The sequence below is a fragment of the Mustela erminea genome, chromosome 19 (genome assembly GCF_009829155.1).
Source record: "Mustela erminea isolate mMusErm1 chromosome 19, mMusErm1.Pri, whole genome shotgun sequence".
NCBI classification, from domain to species: domain Eukaryota; kingdom Metazoa; phylum Chordata; class Mammalia; order Carnivora; family Mustelidae; genus Mustela; species Mustela erminea.
In genome coordinates this window covers 5988335-6001437 of record NC_045632.1, presented here as the reverse complement: position 1 = coordinate 6001437, position 13103 = coordinate 5988335, and the positions used below count along the sequence as shown (strand labels likewise).

The following is a 13103-nucleotide window of genomic DNA, read 5'->3' as shown; positions in this document are numbered from 1 at the left end:
CTGCTGCGGGCATTCTGGCCTATGGGTTCTCCAGCTGCAATTTCTGGCCCCTTTGTCCGCGCCGGCCCCTGGGCCGGGTCATTGCCTATCTTAGGCTGTGGAAGGGGAATGACAGGTGCAGGTGCAGGAGGAGAACCAGCATAGACCCCCGTCATGCTCAAGAAGCAGAGACCCCGGGGGGGGGGGTCTTCATGAGCGTTCACATGACTCAGGGACAGAGGCACACACAGCCCCCAGGCCCCCAGGTGGAAAAATGAGTCCAGGATACAGACTCAAACCAACCCCTTACCCCTCTCTGTCTCTCTCGGTCTCTCTGTCTCCCTAGCTCGGGCTCTCATACATGCATTCAGGCACACAGACTACGCACATGCATTTTTATCTGAGTTAAAATGATCTTGAAAACTGCAGAAGGAGGAAGTGAATGTGTGTGCGTGTGCGCGTGCGTACACACGCACTGGGGGGGGGGGGAGCGGGGGGGGCCGTGTCCATGGGTCTGAGAGTCCGTCTGAGGATGTGCATGTTTGGGCAGACTGCTTCCCTCTGCCCCTCACCCGTGGGGAACTCGGGTCTGTGCTGGAACCGAGCCTGCTGATGTGGGTGCACTTGTGTGTGTACTTAAGACTGCGCGGAGGGGAGGGTGAACCCAGGGCCACAGTCCCCCTCTGCCACCCACTGGCCAGCTCTGGGCTGGGACAAGCTACTCCCCCTCCTAGCACCTCAGTGTCCTCATCTGTCCATTAGGCGTCCTAACAGCTTCCTCCTCTGGTTTCTGTGAAGCTTAAATGAGAACACCATGTGTGCAGAGTCTGGGCTGTAGAAAGGGCTCCCTGGAACGCTGAAGCTATTATTGTTGTAGTTCTTGCTATTGTTGTTATGATCAGCCCATCCCCTTCTGTCTGGTCCTGGCTGCATCCCCCACTCTGCAACCAGAGCCGCCCTGCCCCCAATCCCACCACTGACTTCCCCACCTGGGAGGCCACCTGCTGCCTTGCCTTGAGCACCTGCAACCTATGGGCCAATGGGGGTGGGGGGCAGATGGGGGTGCGGCCTTCCCAAGAACCCCTTGGCCACCTCCTCCCCCTTTGTCTTCTCCAGTCTGCTCCCTCTCTCCCAACCCCCACCCCCACCCCATACTGCTTCCCAGCCTCTCCTGCCCACACTTCACCTCCACAGTTGCCTTGTCTGGCACCTCACCTTCTTTGAGTTCCTCCTTTGAGTCTAACTCAACTCTGTGGTTGCTGCGAGGCCCACGGCCCGGACCAATGTGACAGGAGTCTGACAAGCAGCCTGCGGCTGGGCCCTGTGCAGAGGGTGTTTTGTGCTGAGAAACTTGTCTCTTGGCAAACACTCCTGGGCAGGAGTAGGATGAAGGGACAGGAGGTCCTGCGGGCAGTGAGAACACATGGATGGAGCCTGTGAGGGAAACCAGACTCTGGACACCCCCCCCGCCCCGCCCATAGACTTCTGGACATGGCATGTCACCCTCTCTCCCTTCATCTGTTTGTCTCTCTTTCTCTCCCTCCATCTCTACCTCTTTACCTACCTTTCTGAAACCATGCAGAGAACTAAGTTTGAATTGGACTGAGTTCATTACTGGCCAAGTGTCTTGGGCAGACTTTCTCTCCCCACCCCACCCCTGCCTTGGTTGTCAGTTCTGTGAAATGGGTATAATCTTCTGGTCAGGAATGACTTGAGACAGTGCAGGGAGGGCAGGACTAGTCTTCATCTCTGCGGCCCTCAGCAGGTGGGTCAAACCTGCAGGGGGCTGGGGGAGACCCGTCCCTTCAAGTCCTGAGTGGAGCAGGGATGGTGGCAACAGCAGCAGAGAGCCACTGTGGGGGTTGGGAAGTAGGCAGGCCACATGGGGTTCCTGTCCCTCACTGATCCTCTTCCCTTTCTCTCCCCCCCACAGCCCCCCGGCGCCCACGCGGAGCATGAACATTGAGGATGGCGTGCGCCCGCAGCTCCCCGTGCCTCCCACTGCTGCCCGGTAGGATGTCCTGGCCCCATGGGGCCCTGCTCTTCCTCTGGCTCTTCTCCCCACCCCTGGGGGCCGGCGGGGGCGGCGTGGCCATGACATTGGCGGCCGGAGGGGGCTCCCCACCGGCCACCTCCTGCCCCGCGGCCTGCTCCTGCAGCAACCAGGCCAGCCGGGTGATCTGCACACGGAGAGAGCTGGCTGAGGTCCCGGCCAGCATCCCTGTCAACACGCGGTACCTGAACCTGCAGGAGAATGGCATCCAGGTGAGCTGAGAGAGCAGCTGGTGGAGGTTGCGGGGGGTGGGGCTGCCAGGGGAGGCACAGGTGTGGCCGGCTCCTCCTGCTCGAGCTGGCAGAGCCTTCTGGGTGTCCCCTTGGCACTTAGGAGATCTTATTTGCATACTGGGTTTTCTCATGCGAGGTTCCCTGTCTTTGTGCCAGGGTGTTGGGGCTCAGGGGTTGGACGACCTGTCTGCTTCCCACAGTGTAGGACAGGCAAGCCCTTGGCCCGGCCCTGGAGTCATGAGTGTAGAGAGCGACCTTTGCACGAGGCCTCTGTGCTGTCCACACTTCTCCACCCACCATGTGGCCCTGGGATCCTGAGGGCATGACCCTGCGCCTCAGTTTCTTCATCTGAAAAATGGGGATGACGGAGCCCCTGCCCCAAGGGGCTGGGTGAGGGCTGATGGGTTTTATACTGGTCAAGGACTTAGAATCTTCTGGCACCTGGCAAAGTGTACAGTGCAGTGTGGAGCTCATGTGCCTGCTTCCCAGACAGTGTGACATTCAGAGATCTAAGCCTCCCATGTGCCTAGTCCCATGTCGGCACATGGCTGGTGCTCCGATGGGGCACCTGCCATCTGATTCACTGTGACCGTGACTAAGGTGGGCTATAAATGATGCTTGGAGGGCAGAGCCGTGTGTTTTTAAAGCAGGGTCTCTCCTCTACTCTACTGGCATCTGGGCTCCGGTTGTGGGGGCCAAGCTGTGTGCTCTAAGATGCTGAGCTGCACCCCTGGCTACTAGATGCCAGCAGCAACCCCCCCCCCCCACTTCCCCAGATAGCTCCAGATGTGGCCAGATATTCGGGGAGGGGGGCTTGCCCTATCTGAGAACAACTGTCTTAAAGACCTGTGGTCAGTACCCCACATGCAAGCCTCCCCCAACCCCGGCCCATAAAGCCAAGAGAGAAGAGGGCTCTTGTGTGATGTCCAGATCTGGCCTGGAAGCTAACATTCCCCTCTCCCGTGGCACACCCTGGTCTGTCCCTGGGAGGGAAAGGGGTTGGTGCCCCCATCTCACTGTCCCGGAGAGTCTGGGGTCAGGGCTCCCCTCTGCAGAAGAGAGGGGTCTTTTAGGGGCATGGTGCCAAAGGGGCTGCTCGCATCAAGAAGGCTGTCCTACATGGCCATGGGGCTAGCACCAGTGAGGCCAGGGTTGAGGTCCAGAAACAGTAGGGGTCTCGTCCTGTAGTCCCAGCCCTGCTCCTGCATGATGGTGGCCTCTGGCTCCAGGCCCACCTCCATGGCAGCGTCCCTGTCCTCCTGGTGTGCTTCCAGTCCACTCTGCATTCCCAAGCTCTAGTCTCAGCCAACCTGCCCCTGACACCTGCAGGGGGTCGACACCCTTGCTTCATTCTCCCCATCCATGCCCTTGTTCTCTGGACTCTGTTTCCATCCTTCATTTGTTCGTGTGACATCAACACGTGTGCCAGCACCAGCTCGGGGCCAGGCCCTGTTTTTGTCCGGGAGCGGGATGCGCAGGGCCCTTTCCTGCTCTGGGCAGCTCACCTTGCAGAAGGGAAGAAACAGGGAACAAATGGGATGGCACGTTTCCGGAAGAGGAGATGCTAGCGCATCAGAAGTACCTCTGTGTGCTGAGTTCCCCCCAGCAGCCCAAGGCCACCGCAGCATCCCTTCAGCAGAACTGTGCTCTGCTGTGCTTTTCTCTTTGGAGAGCTCAGTGAATGATTCAGGGCAGCGAACGTTCGCTGAGCACCCACAGGGGCCCTGCATGAGGCTCCACCCACAGACTCGTCCTAGCAACCTGAGATGCCCTCCCCCACTCCCACCCGCTCCTACCCTGGTGCCCAGTCCAGTCCCACAAGGGGTGGGACCAAGGGGTGGCCACCAAGGGGTGCTGGCCTCAGCCTAAAACCCTCTGCAGGCTCCTGGACTCCAGAATGAGGTCCAAGCTCTCTGTTGTGATGGCCAAGCCCAGTGCCGCTGGGCACGGCCTGTCAGCCCAGCCCTGGAGTTGACACCAGTTGTCCTCCTGGGGCTGGAAGTCACTCAGCTCCCCACTCTGCCTGAATATGCCTATTTGGCCCTTGGGTCCCAGAGGCAAGCCTCCCTTCGTTGTCTTCCAATCTGAGCCTACAGACTCTCCCTCCAGCCATCTGTGCCCTTGCCCTTGATGCCTGTATTTGTTAAATATCTCTTTATTGTCTTCTGGGTGGGGGCAGTAGTCTAGGACAACCAGGCCTGAACAGCCCCAGACACGGACATGACAAGGAAGTAAATGGTGTGTGTTCAGGATGCTGACAGCTGTGGGAAAAGGAAAGACATGCGGGACAGGGGTGGTGGGTGCAGGAGGAAGGGTGGTTGGCTGCAGCTTTAAAGATATGAGGTCAGGGTGGCCTCATGGAGAAGGTGACACTTGAGCAAGAGTTGAAGGTGGAGCCTTATAGAAGGGCCTTCTAGGCAGAGAGGCCTGCAAGTGCAAAGGCCTTGGGGTGGGAGGCTGCCTGGTGTGTGAGAGGAACAGTGACAAGGCTGGTGTGGCTGCAAAAGAGTGAACCAGGGCGAGGATGGTAGGTGAGGCCAAAGTGCCAGATCCTACAGGGCCTCATGCTTATGGTGAGGACTTGCACTCTTTGAATGAGACGGGAGCCAGGGGAAACTCTGAGCAGAGGAGGTGGGCTGCTGACTTGGGTCTCTTCGGCTGAGGTGCAGGAGGCCTGTAAGTCACATGGATCAAGCGCCAGGGGCCCTGGGTTTGAATCCTGGATCTGCTGTTTTCTTGCTGGTGCAGAATTTGGGAGAGAAATGCCTGGAGCTTGGCTGGGACCAGGCTGGTTGCGGTGGAGGTGGTGAGAAGTGGGCAGATTCTGGGTCTGTTTTGAAGGTGGAGACAACAGGATTTTCCAGCAGAGTGGGTGTGGGAAGAGGGAAGAGAGGATAACTCCCAGGTTTTAGGTCTGAGCTGGTCCTTTTGCTTGGGCCTGTTTGTGTGTGTGTCTGTCACCCGTCTCCCAGGCCTCTGGCTTCCAGACTTTCGATCCTTGTCAGAATGTCCACGTGGGTGAACTTATTTGTAAGTCAAGCAGAGTTCTGCTGTAGGCATGCGTCATACACCCCCAAACTGCCTGCTCCCCCAGGGAGGAGAGTGTCCTGTCCCCAAGAATGGACACTTGTGAACATTCAGTGGAACGGGCCTCCCCTCGGGGACACCTTGCTGGTGGGGGACGGGAATGAGCCTGCCAAGGGAACCATCAGAGGAACTTAAGGAAATAACTTTTTAATTATCCAAATAAAAAAATGAAAAAAAAAATCACCCCCTAATCCCACCACCTAGATATAAATAGCTACTGTTTATATTTTGCTTTAAAGCCTTCCTGGCTCTTCCCTGTGCCCATGTCAATGGATTTTTAAATTATTTATTACAGAATGAATGCAAATTAATTTAGAAAAACTAGAAAATACACCTAAGTAAAAACACAGGGACAAAAGCCAAGCGGAATTCTACAAACAGGTAATTCCCATTAGCACCTAGTGTCCTTCCGCTCAGATTCTCTCTGCGCATGCTCCCGGTGTGTGCCCGGTGGGCAGCCCTGGCCAACAGATTCCTGGCTTTTTTTTTTTTTTTTCCACTTTTGGAGAAAGAAATGAAATCACACCATTTGATACTGGTTTGCAGCTGACTTTAGACCCTGCGTGGGTAACAAGAGCAGCTTTCTCCCTGACACTGACATCGTCTAAAACGTCAGTGCTAATGGCTGCATGGGATCCCAGTGCATGGCCTTCCCATTACTGCACCTGTCCCTTCTTTCCAGCGTTTGAAGTGATAGAAACAGCACTGTGGGGGCGCCTGGGTGGCTCAGTGGGTTGAGCCTCTGCCTTCGGCTCAAGTCATGATCCCAAGGTCCTGGGATCGAGCCCCACATCAGGCTCTCTGCTCGGCAGGGAGCCTGCTTCCTCCTGTCTCTCTGTCTACTTGTGATCTGTATGTTAAATAAATAAAATCTTTTAAAAAAAAAAAAGAAAGAAAGAAAGAAAGAAAGAAAGAAAGAAAGAAAGAAAGAAAAAGAAACAGCACTGTGGTCAACATCCCCCAGTGCGTGTTCTTGGAACTTTCTGGAATCTGCCCTTGGAATAAATTCCTAGAAGTAGAATCTCAGGGTCAAAGGGAATATCACAGAGGCGCTGCCCCACAAGTCCTGTGTGTCCTGCTCCTGAGTGCTGTCCTCCCCACAGTGGCTGGTACTTCTCCACACTTGCGTGGGAGTGTGTGCATGTACACACACATACACTTACATGCACACATATACAGAGCCTGACACCAAAGCCCCATAGAAATGGCCAGAGTTCTGGGGATCAAAGAGCCCGCCCTGTCCTGTCCATGGTCACTTGCTTGACATCTGGCTCCACATCGATGGTCAGTCCCGTGAGGGTAGGGGCTACACCGCATTCCCTCCCGTATGCCCAGCCTGGGAACAGAGCCTGGTGCACAGGAGGTGCTCAGCAGACCTGTGTCTATGGAAGGAAGGCTGGCTCCTGAGCTCCTGGCTTGAGAACTTAGCTGTGTGTGTGTGTGTGTGTGTGTGTGTGTGTGTGTGTGTGTGCGCGCACGCGCACATGCACACACAGAAGTGGGGGTTCTCTGTGGTGCCTGCAAGACCCACTGGCCTCTCTAGAATAGTGGCATCCACTCTCAGGGAGGGTTCAAACACTGTTCTGAGACAGGACAGGGACAACACGTGGTGGCTGTGGCTTTTCTACTGCCCCTAAGGAGCGAAATAATTTTTAACTATCTGCAGTCTTCCATGGGCCCTTTAACTGTTTCTGAAATGGGACAGCGCTCCTCCATGAGGCTGAGGTCCTCTCTGGGCACAGAGGCCTCATGCCTTCTCTTTCCTCCTCCACTGCTTTGTATCCTTGTCCCTGCTCTGTTCCCCTCCTCCCCAGAGCCAACCGTCCTAATGTGTTTACTGTGGATCTTTCTGCTTGTGTGTGTTCTTGCAAAATGCTTATTGTTGCTTTGTGTGCATGTATTTTTAATTTATGTAAATGAAGCTGCATTATAGATGGCTTTCTTTGTCTCATGTTTTCACCCAGCCTGGGTTTTTAAGAGCCATCCACATCGGGGTGTGTGTGTGTGTGTGTGTGTGTGTGTGTGTGTGTACTCTGTTGCTTTAACTGCCACAGAATTCTCCTTGATGGGTGCCCCCTCACTTCCTGCCTTCCACCTCCCAAGTCAGGACAGACACCCAAGAGGCATGGAGTTGCCACCCCAAATTCTTCCTCAATACCCCTTTGGGAGCTGCGTGATAGCATCTCTGGCATGCACAGAGGTCATGCACGTACTTAACCTAACATAGTACTCAGAGCCATGGAGCGTTCAGGGAGCTGCCCGGGGTCCCTCAGGGGTCCACCATGAGGTCATGCGGGCAGCGTGTGACAGCACTTAACAAGGAAGGGTGCCTCTGTCTCAAGAAACCAACCAACCCACCCGAAAGAGGGGCTCAGAGGGGCTTCCGAGAGTGAGGTCGAAGGATAGCGAGAGGGTAGCAGCTCAGTTCTTGGTCATCTCCTGCAGCTATTCAAAACAGTTTCGAAGAATATCCAATGACACAGGGAAATGCTTAGATTAGGATCCTGAGCTTTCAAAAGATTCAAGTAGGACGTCCCATGTGTTTTAAACACTGCACGGAAAGCAAAAATAAAATGCAAGGACCACTCAGAACTGCTCAGACTGCCTTTCTCTTCGCACCACTGTTCTGATGGATGCTGCGTTTCTTCTCGTTCCTTTTAGTATCTAAATTTTCTTTAGTGAGGGCACTGAGTACTTTTTGTAAAGTTAGGAAAAGTTATACCTAAAAATAATACGGACAGAAGACTGTACAAGCTGAAGATGGATTTGCTCACCAGCCCCCAGAAAAGGGAAGAGAAACCTGAGCACTGACCCTGGGGGTGTGGGTTGAGAGTGCTTTTCCAGCAGGGACCTCTGCATTCGCATGAGGATAGGATTACTTCGCCCATTTCACGGAAGTCAAGTCAGACAGCCCCTCCCCTGACTTCTCACTTCTGAGCCTCACGCACAGAATCCCGTGTCTACACTCTTGCTTGTCTGGCTTCTGTTTGCTCCCCGCGGCTGCCGGGGCTCCTCCTTGTCCTACCCCATAGCCACGGTGCTTCCCCTCTTAACCCCTTTATCGTTGGATGATATTCTGTCTGATGAAGTTACCAGGCTCTCTTCCGTTTCCTAGTGATGGGCATTTGGCTGGTTTCTGGTGTGGGGTTCCCCCTCGGACTGACTCTAGATTTAGAGCCAGCGCAGGCACAGGGGAACTCCTTGAGTGCCTTGGGCTTGGGCCGGACCGCACATCCCTGGCACTGTCAGCGAGCCACACAGCTGCTGGAGTCCAACGCCAGCAGAGCTCAGTCCCCCAGGTGTCCCACCTGTCACCTTCCCCAACTGAGCCTGCCCAAGACAGAACCCTTTAGGACTCGGCCCTGCTGGCCCCCTGCCCCTCCCACTCAGCTCAGGCCTTTATGCTTGGTGTTCCCTCTTTCTGGAATGCTCTCCCACTCTTCTTCCTAGGGCACATTATCGAACCCGTCTCGGTTTCAGTTTCATCATCAGGGAAATGGGGATAATAACAGAGCTGCTGAGAAATTCAGTGCCTTTGCTCTTTAGACAAGCATGTACTGAGTGCCACTGTGTGCTAGTAGGGGATGCTGGTCACATGGGGGTGCAGCGTCACACGAGGCAGCGTATATATATTTACTTAGGAGGACCGAGCAGGGGCCCCTGGCAAGTGGCCTGCTGCTGAGCAGCTCTAGCAAGTGTTGATGGTGACACCTTTGTCATGGTCATTTCCTGACTCAGGGAAATGTCTCAACCTCAGAGGTGCCTTCCCTGAACTCCCAGTCAGATCAAGACCCCCTGGTCCCCATGGCACCCCGAATGTACTAATCACACGTGTGCACACTTGTCAAGTCACCACTGGCACAAAACGCAACCATGAAATTTAACAAATCAAAACGCAACCATGAAATTTAACAAATCAGAGAAAGTCTTGCCATTTGCAGAGCCGTGTGGCCTTCCAGGAGAGGGACAGGTGGGGGTCCCCATGTTTTAGCTGAGTAGCTGAGGCCTGAGAGACAGAAGAGCCATGTCTCTGCCTCCATTAATTACATCACTTCTCTGAGCCCGCCTCTCGCCTGCTGGGGGTGGGGGTGGGGGGGAAAGAGGGGTGTGTGTGTGGCCCCCAGCCATGCTCCAGGCTCCATCCACGATGGCCCTGTAAGTCCTGTTCTTACACCATTTCATAGGCTGGGGGGACTGTGGTGTAGGAGAGGAAGGCCATTGTGCCGGAGACCACAGTTTGGAGAGGAACTGGGACTTAGCCCAGGCAGTCTAGCTGGAGAGCTGGACTTTTTCAACACTATTCCAGACGTTGCTTAATTCACAGTGATCTGGACTCTCTGTATCCTTGGTGATACAATCACAACAGAGTATTAGAGTCCTGGCTCTGTCCACACAGCCAGCCCCAGCTCTGGCCTTATCCTTGCACATCAGGACACTCACCCCAGCTTCTTCCAGGCCTCCCGTCCGCAGTCAGGGTCACTGCATTATCCCTGGACTCTAAACTGGCCCGTGCTCCCTTTGCCGCAAAGACCCTTCACAGGCTGGCCTGTCCCTGTCCCAGCCACACCACACTCGGGGCCGCCCTCTGTGGGGCCCAGACACTGCCCAGCCCTGCCCTTCCAGCCTGGGGGGAAACAGACCTTGACCTTGAAGGGCCACAGCCAAGTTCCCTTCCTCGTGGGTTCCAGATATTTAGTGTAATCCTCAGAACTATGACACCATGAAGGGAATCTCCTCCCCCACACGGAAGCAGGCTCCACGCTGCAAGCTACCCTGAGACCATGAGTCCCTCTCCCTGCATGGTCTGCCCCTCCTGTGTCTGCCTGGCCCTGGCTTGTCAGTCTGCGGCCCCTTGTTCATGTCCCTCATTCCTTTATTGAGCAACTACTGTGTGCCAGGCTCTGCTGTAGGTGCAGTGAAGGGGACCTGTGCTATGTGCTCCTGATGGAGGTGGGAGCTGAGCAAAGAGTGGGGGGCGGGCAGAGGCAGGGAGCCTCCCTGGGAAGGAGGTGTTTGACCACCCCCCAGCCTTCTCTTAACCCCCCCACTCACTGCCTTAGGCAAAGCTGGGGTGCACTTAGCTCCTGATATAGATCTTACCTCCCCTCCCCAGGCATTATCTGCACCCAGGCTCACATGCCTGTCCGGGCTGGGGGTAGGGATGCAGAGGTGGGGAACAGGCCAGACTCCACCAACAGGGCAGGGCTTGGCCCAGGAGGCCTCCTACATGGATGAATGGGAGGAGATGACGGGAGGGCAGGGGAGAGGGGAATAGGCCGGGGTGAGTGGACATACTCTTGTGTGAATGGGGCCAGCATCTGAGAGGAAGAGGCACGCACGGGGCAAGGACGTCTAGGAGGCCTTAGCAAGAAGGCTTTTTCTTTTTTTTTTTTTAAGAGAGCCTTGGGTGACTAGGGCCCTGAGCAGGTGCAGAGGCTGGGATGGTGTTCCAGGAGGGGAGAGCATGAGCCCAAGTGTGGAGGAGGAGGAGGAGGAGAAGGAAAGTGACAGGAGCTCTCAGGCACTAAGCTCCTAATGTGTAAAAAGGCATTTCATCCTCTCACCAATCCTAGGAAGTAGATTTTATAATCCCCGTTGCACAGATGGGGGAGCAGGCCTAAACTTGACCCCCAGTCGTAGAGGTAGTAAATGGTCAGCCATCAGGACTCCAGCGGTGTGCCAACAAAAAGGGTCGGCAGGGCTGGGGCAGGCATAAAACAAGTCTAAGTCTGCCCGGGGTACTAAGGAAGAGAGCAGTTCGGGCTCTCTCCTCTTGGGTTGATAGTGGGGGCCACTGAGCTCTGGCCAGAGCCCTTCCCCACCCACCGCTTGTGCAGCAGTGGAAGGCCAGCCTATGGGGGCTGGAGAGGTTGGCTCCAGCCACCCTCACCCAGCATGGTTCCTGGAAGGTGGAGCACAGAGCCTCTGGGCACCTGCCGGTAGAGCTCAATGCCAGCATGACCTGGAAACTTCTAGCAGGTTTAGAACTTATTTTGGGGCAGCAAAGGTGTAAGGTTGACAGAAACAATTATGGATTTCACTGAAGGAGGAGATGCTGTGTTCTAAATGGCCACCATACCCCTGGGCTGTGCTGGGTTACTGTGATGCAGGCTTGTTCTCACCTAGTCCTCAGGACCCCTGTGCCCATGTTACGGAGGAGGACACTGAGGTCCCAAGAGGCTGAGTCTAGGCCCACGTGGCTCAGTGCAGGAGCACCCAAGCTTGCCAGATTCCCTCAAGGGGATCCCAATTGAAAAGAGAGGCACAAGGCCCCTGCCGCAGGGAAGGAGGAACTACAAGAAGTCATCACAAAAGCACTTGGTACAGAAAAACTACAATGTTTTTTAAATTGTGCATGCAAAGAACTAACACTCACAAGAAAAGACAGTTAGCTACTAAACTTTGTTATCAGTTCATACATTCAAAATGTAGAAAAACAATCTATCTTCATAGCGTTAAGGTGAACAATTCACTTAATCATTTCCTACCACAGTTAAATTTTTAATAAAGGATTTCTTGATGGTTTATTTTCTTAAAAACCCCAACAGAATGCAGTGGGGCTTATCAGTGTTAGTTATGTTTACCTACCATAGCTGAAGCGGAAAGTCCCCTAAAGAACAGGCCAACTTCCAGGATGACAGGAGAGGAGAGGCTCCCCCTCAGGGTTGGGAGTGGTTGTCAATGGATCACCCTCCCTTGCCTAACTGGCATCCATACCCTTGTCACTAAGCACAGAGTCAGGCCCATGTGGAGAAGGACTCAGCTGAAGGAGTGAGGGGCTATGGGTACTTGGCTATTAGGTGGTGCCTGTCAGAAGCGAGACCCGAGGACTACCTCCTCTGCAACATCACAGAACATCAGTGTCCTTCCAGGCCCAGCATCAGGCCAGGAGGACCAGGGGAATTGCCCTCTCCAAGAACCAGTCCCCACTGCGTCCATCCTCCTCTGGGCCAGTGGTCACAAGAGTGCCCGGGTTTAAGATTATCTGCTGGGGTTGGGGGGATGTCAAACTGTGCCCTGGAGCGGCCCACACCTGCCTCTCCCTCTGCAGGCAGGGCAGCACCTGTGAGCTGTTTACACCATGGCCACTCAAATGATCATTTGCATAATTATTATGTTTAGTGTCCTCCCCACTTGAGGTCAGGCTCTGGGAAGTCAGGGCTGTATCTTTCTTGTCCACAGCTGGATCCCCAGAGCCCAGCAAGATACTTGACACATAGCAGACACTCAAAGACTATCTGTCAAATGAGCAAATCAACACGTGGGTAATGGCTGAATCATGAACAGGCACCACAGCTCAAAGAATACATCAAAAACAACAGAGAGCCCAGCCCTCTTGGCTCAGGGTGGGTGGACACGACAGAGACTTCATATTTATTCAGACTGAGGAGAAGCAGACTTCAAGTCTTGGTTCTACTACTTCAGAGCTATGAGACTGAAGGCAGATTAACTTTTCCTCTCTGCAGTAAACTATCAAATATGAGGGGAGACAGAGACATGTGGCCAACAACCTTCCACAAGAACTAAGATCACCACCTTGGAGCATTTAGTACAGGGGCTGGTACACAACAGTCACTAGCAAGTAATGGCTTTGCCCTTCTGCCTCATTGGGAACCTGCCCAGGATGACACTATTTCAAAGTAGTGATGGATCAGCCTTGTACTGTTTGGGAGGAGAGGAGAGGAACTGGCCAACAGTGGTCTTCAGGTATGCATGTTAAATTTTAGGGGTGACCACTAAAAGAAGAGAAA

At 54.5% G+C, this 13103-nt stretch overlaps 1 protein-coding gene across 3 annotated transcripts in view; it reads left to right on the top strand.

Moving 5' to 3' along the window:
• LRRC4B (leucine rich repeat containing 4B) overlaps window positions 1-13103 on the top strand; it is a 39244-nt gene that overhangs the window by 16293 nt on the left and 9848 nt on the right. For all 3 annotated transcript variants that reach the window (XM_032325788.1, XM_032325786.1, XM_032325787.1), the window contains one exon: window positions 1913-2244. In XM_032325788.1, coding sequence (XP_032181679.1) covers window positions 1948-2244 — 297 coding nt within the window. In that variant the 5' untranslated portion in view covers window positions 1913-1947. The remainder of the gene's footprint in view (window positions 1-1912; window positions 2245-13103) is intronic.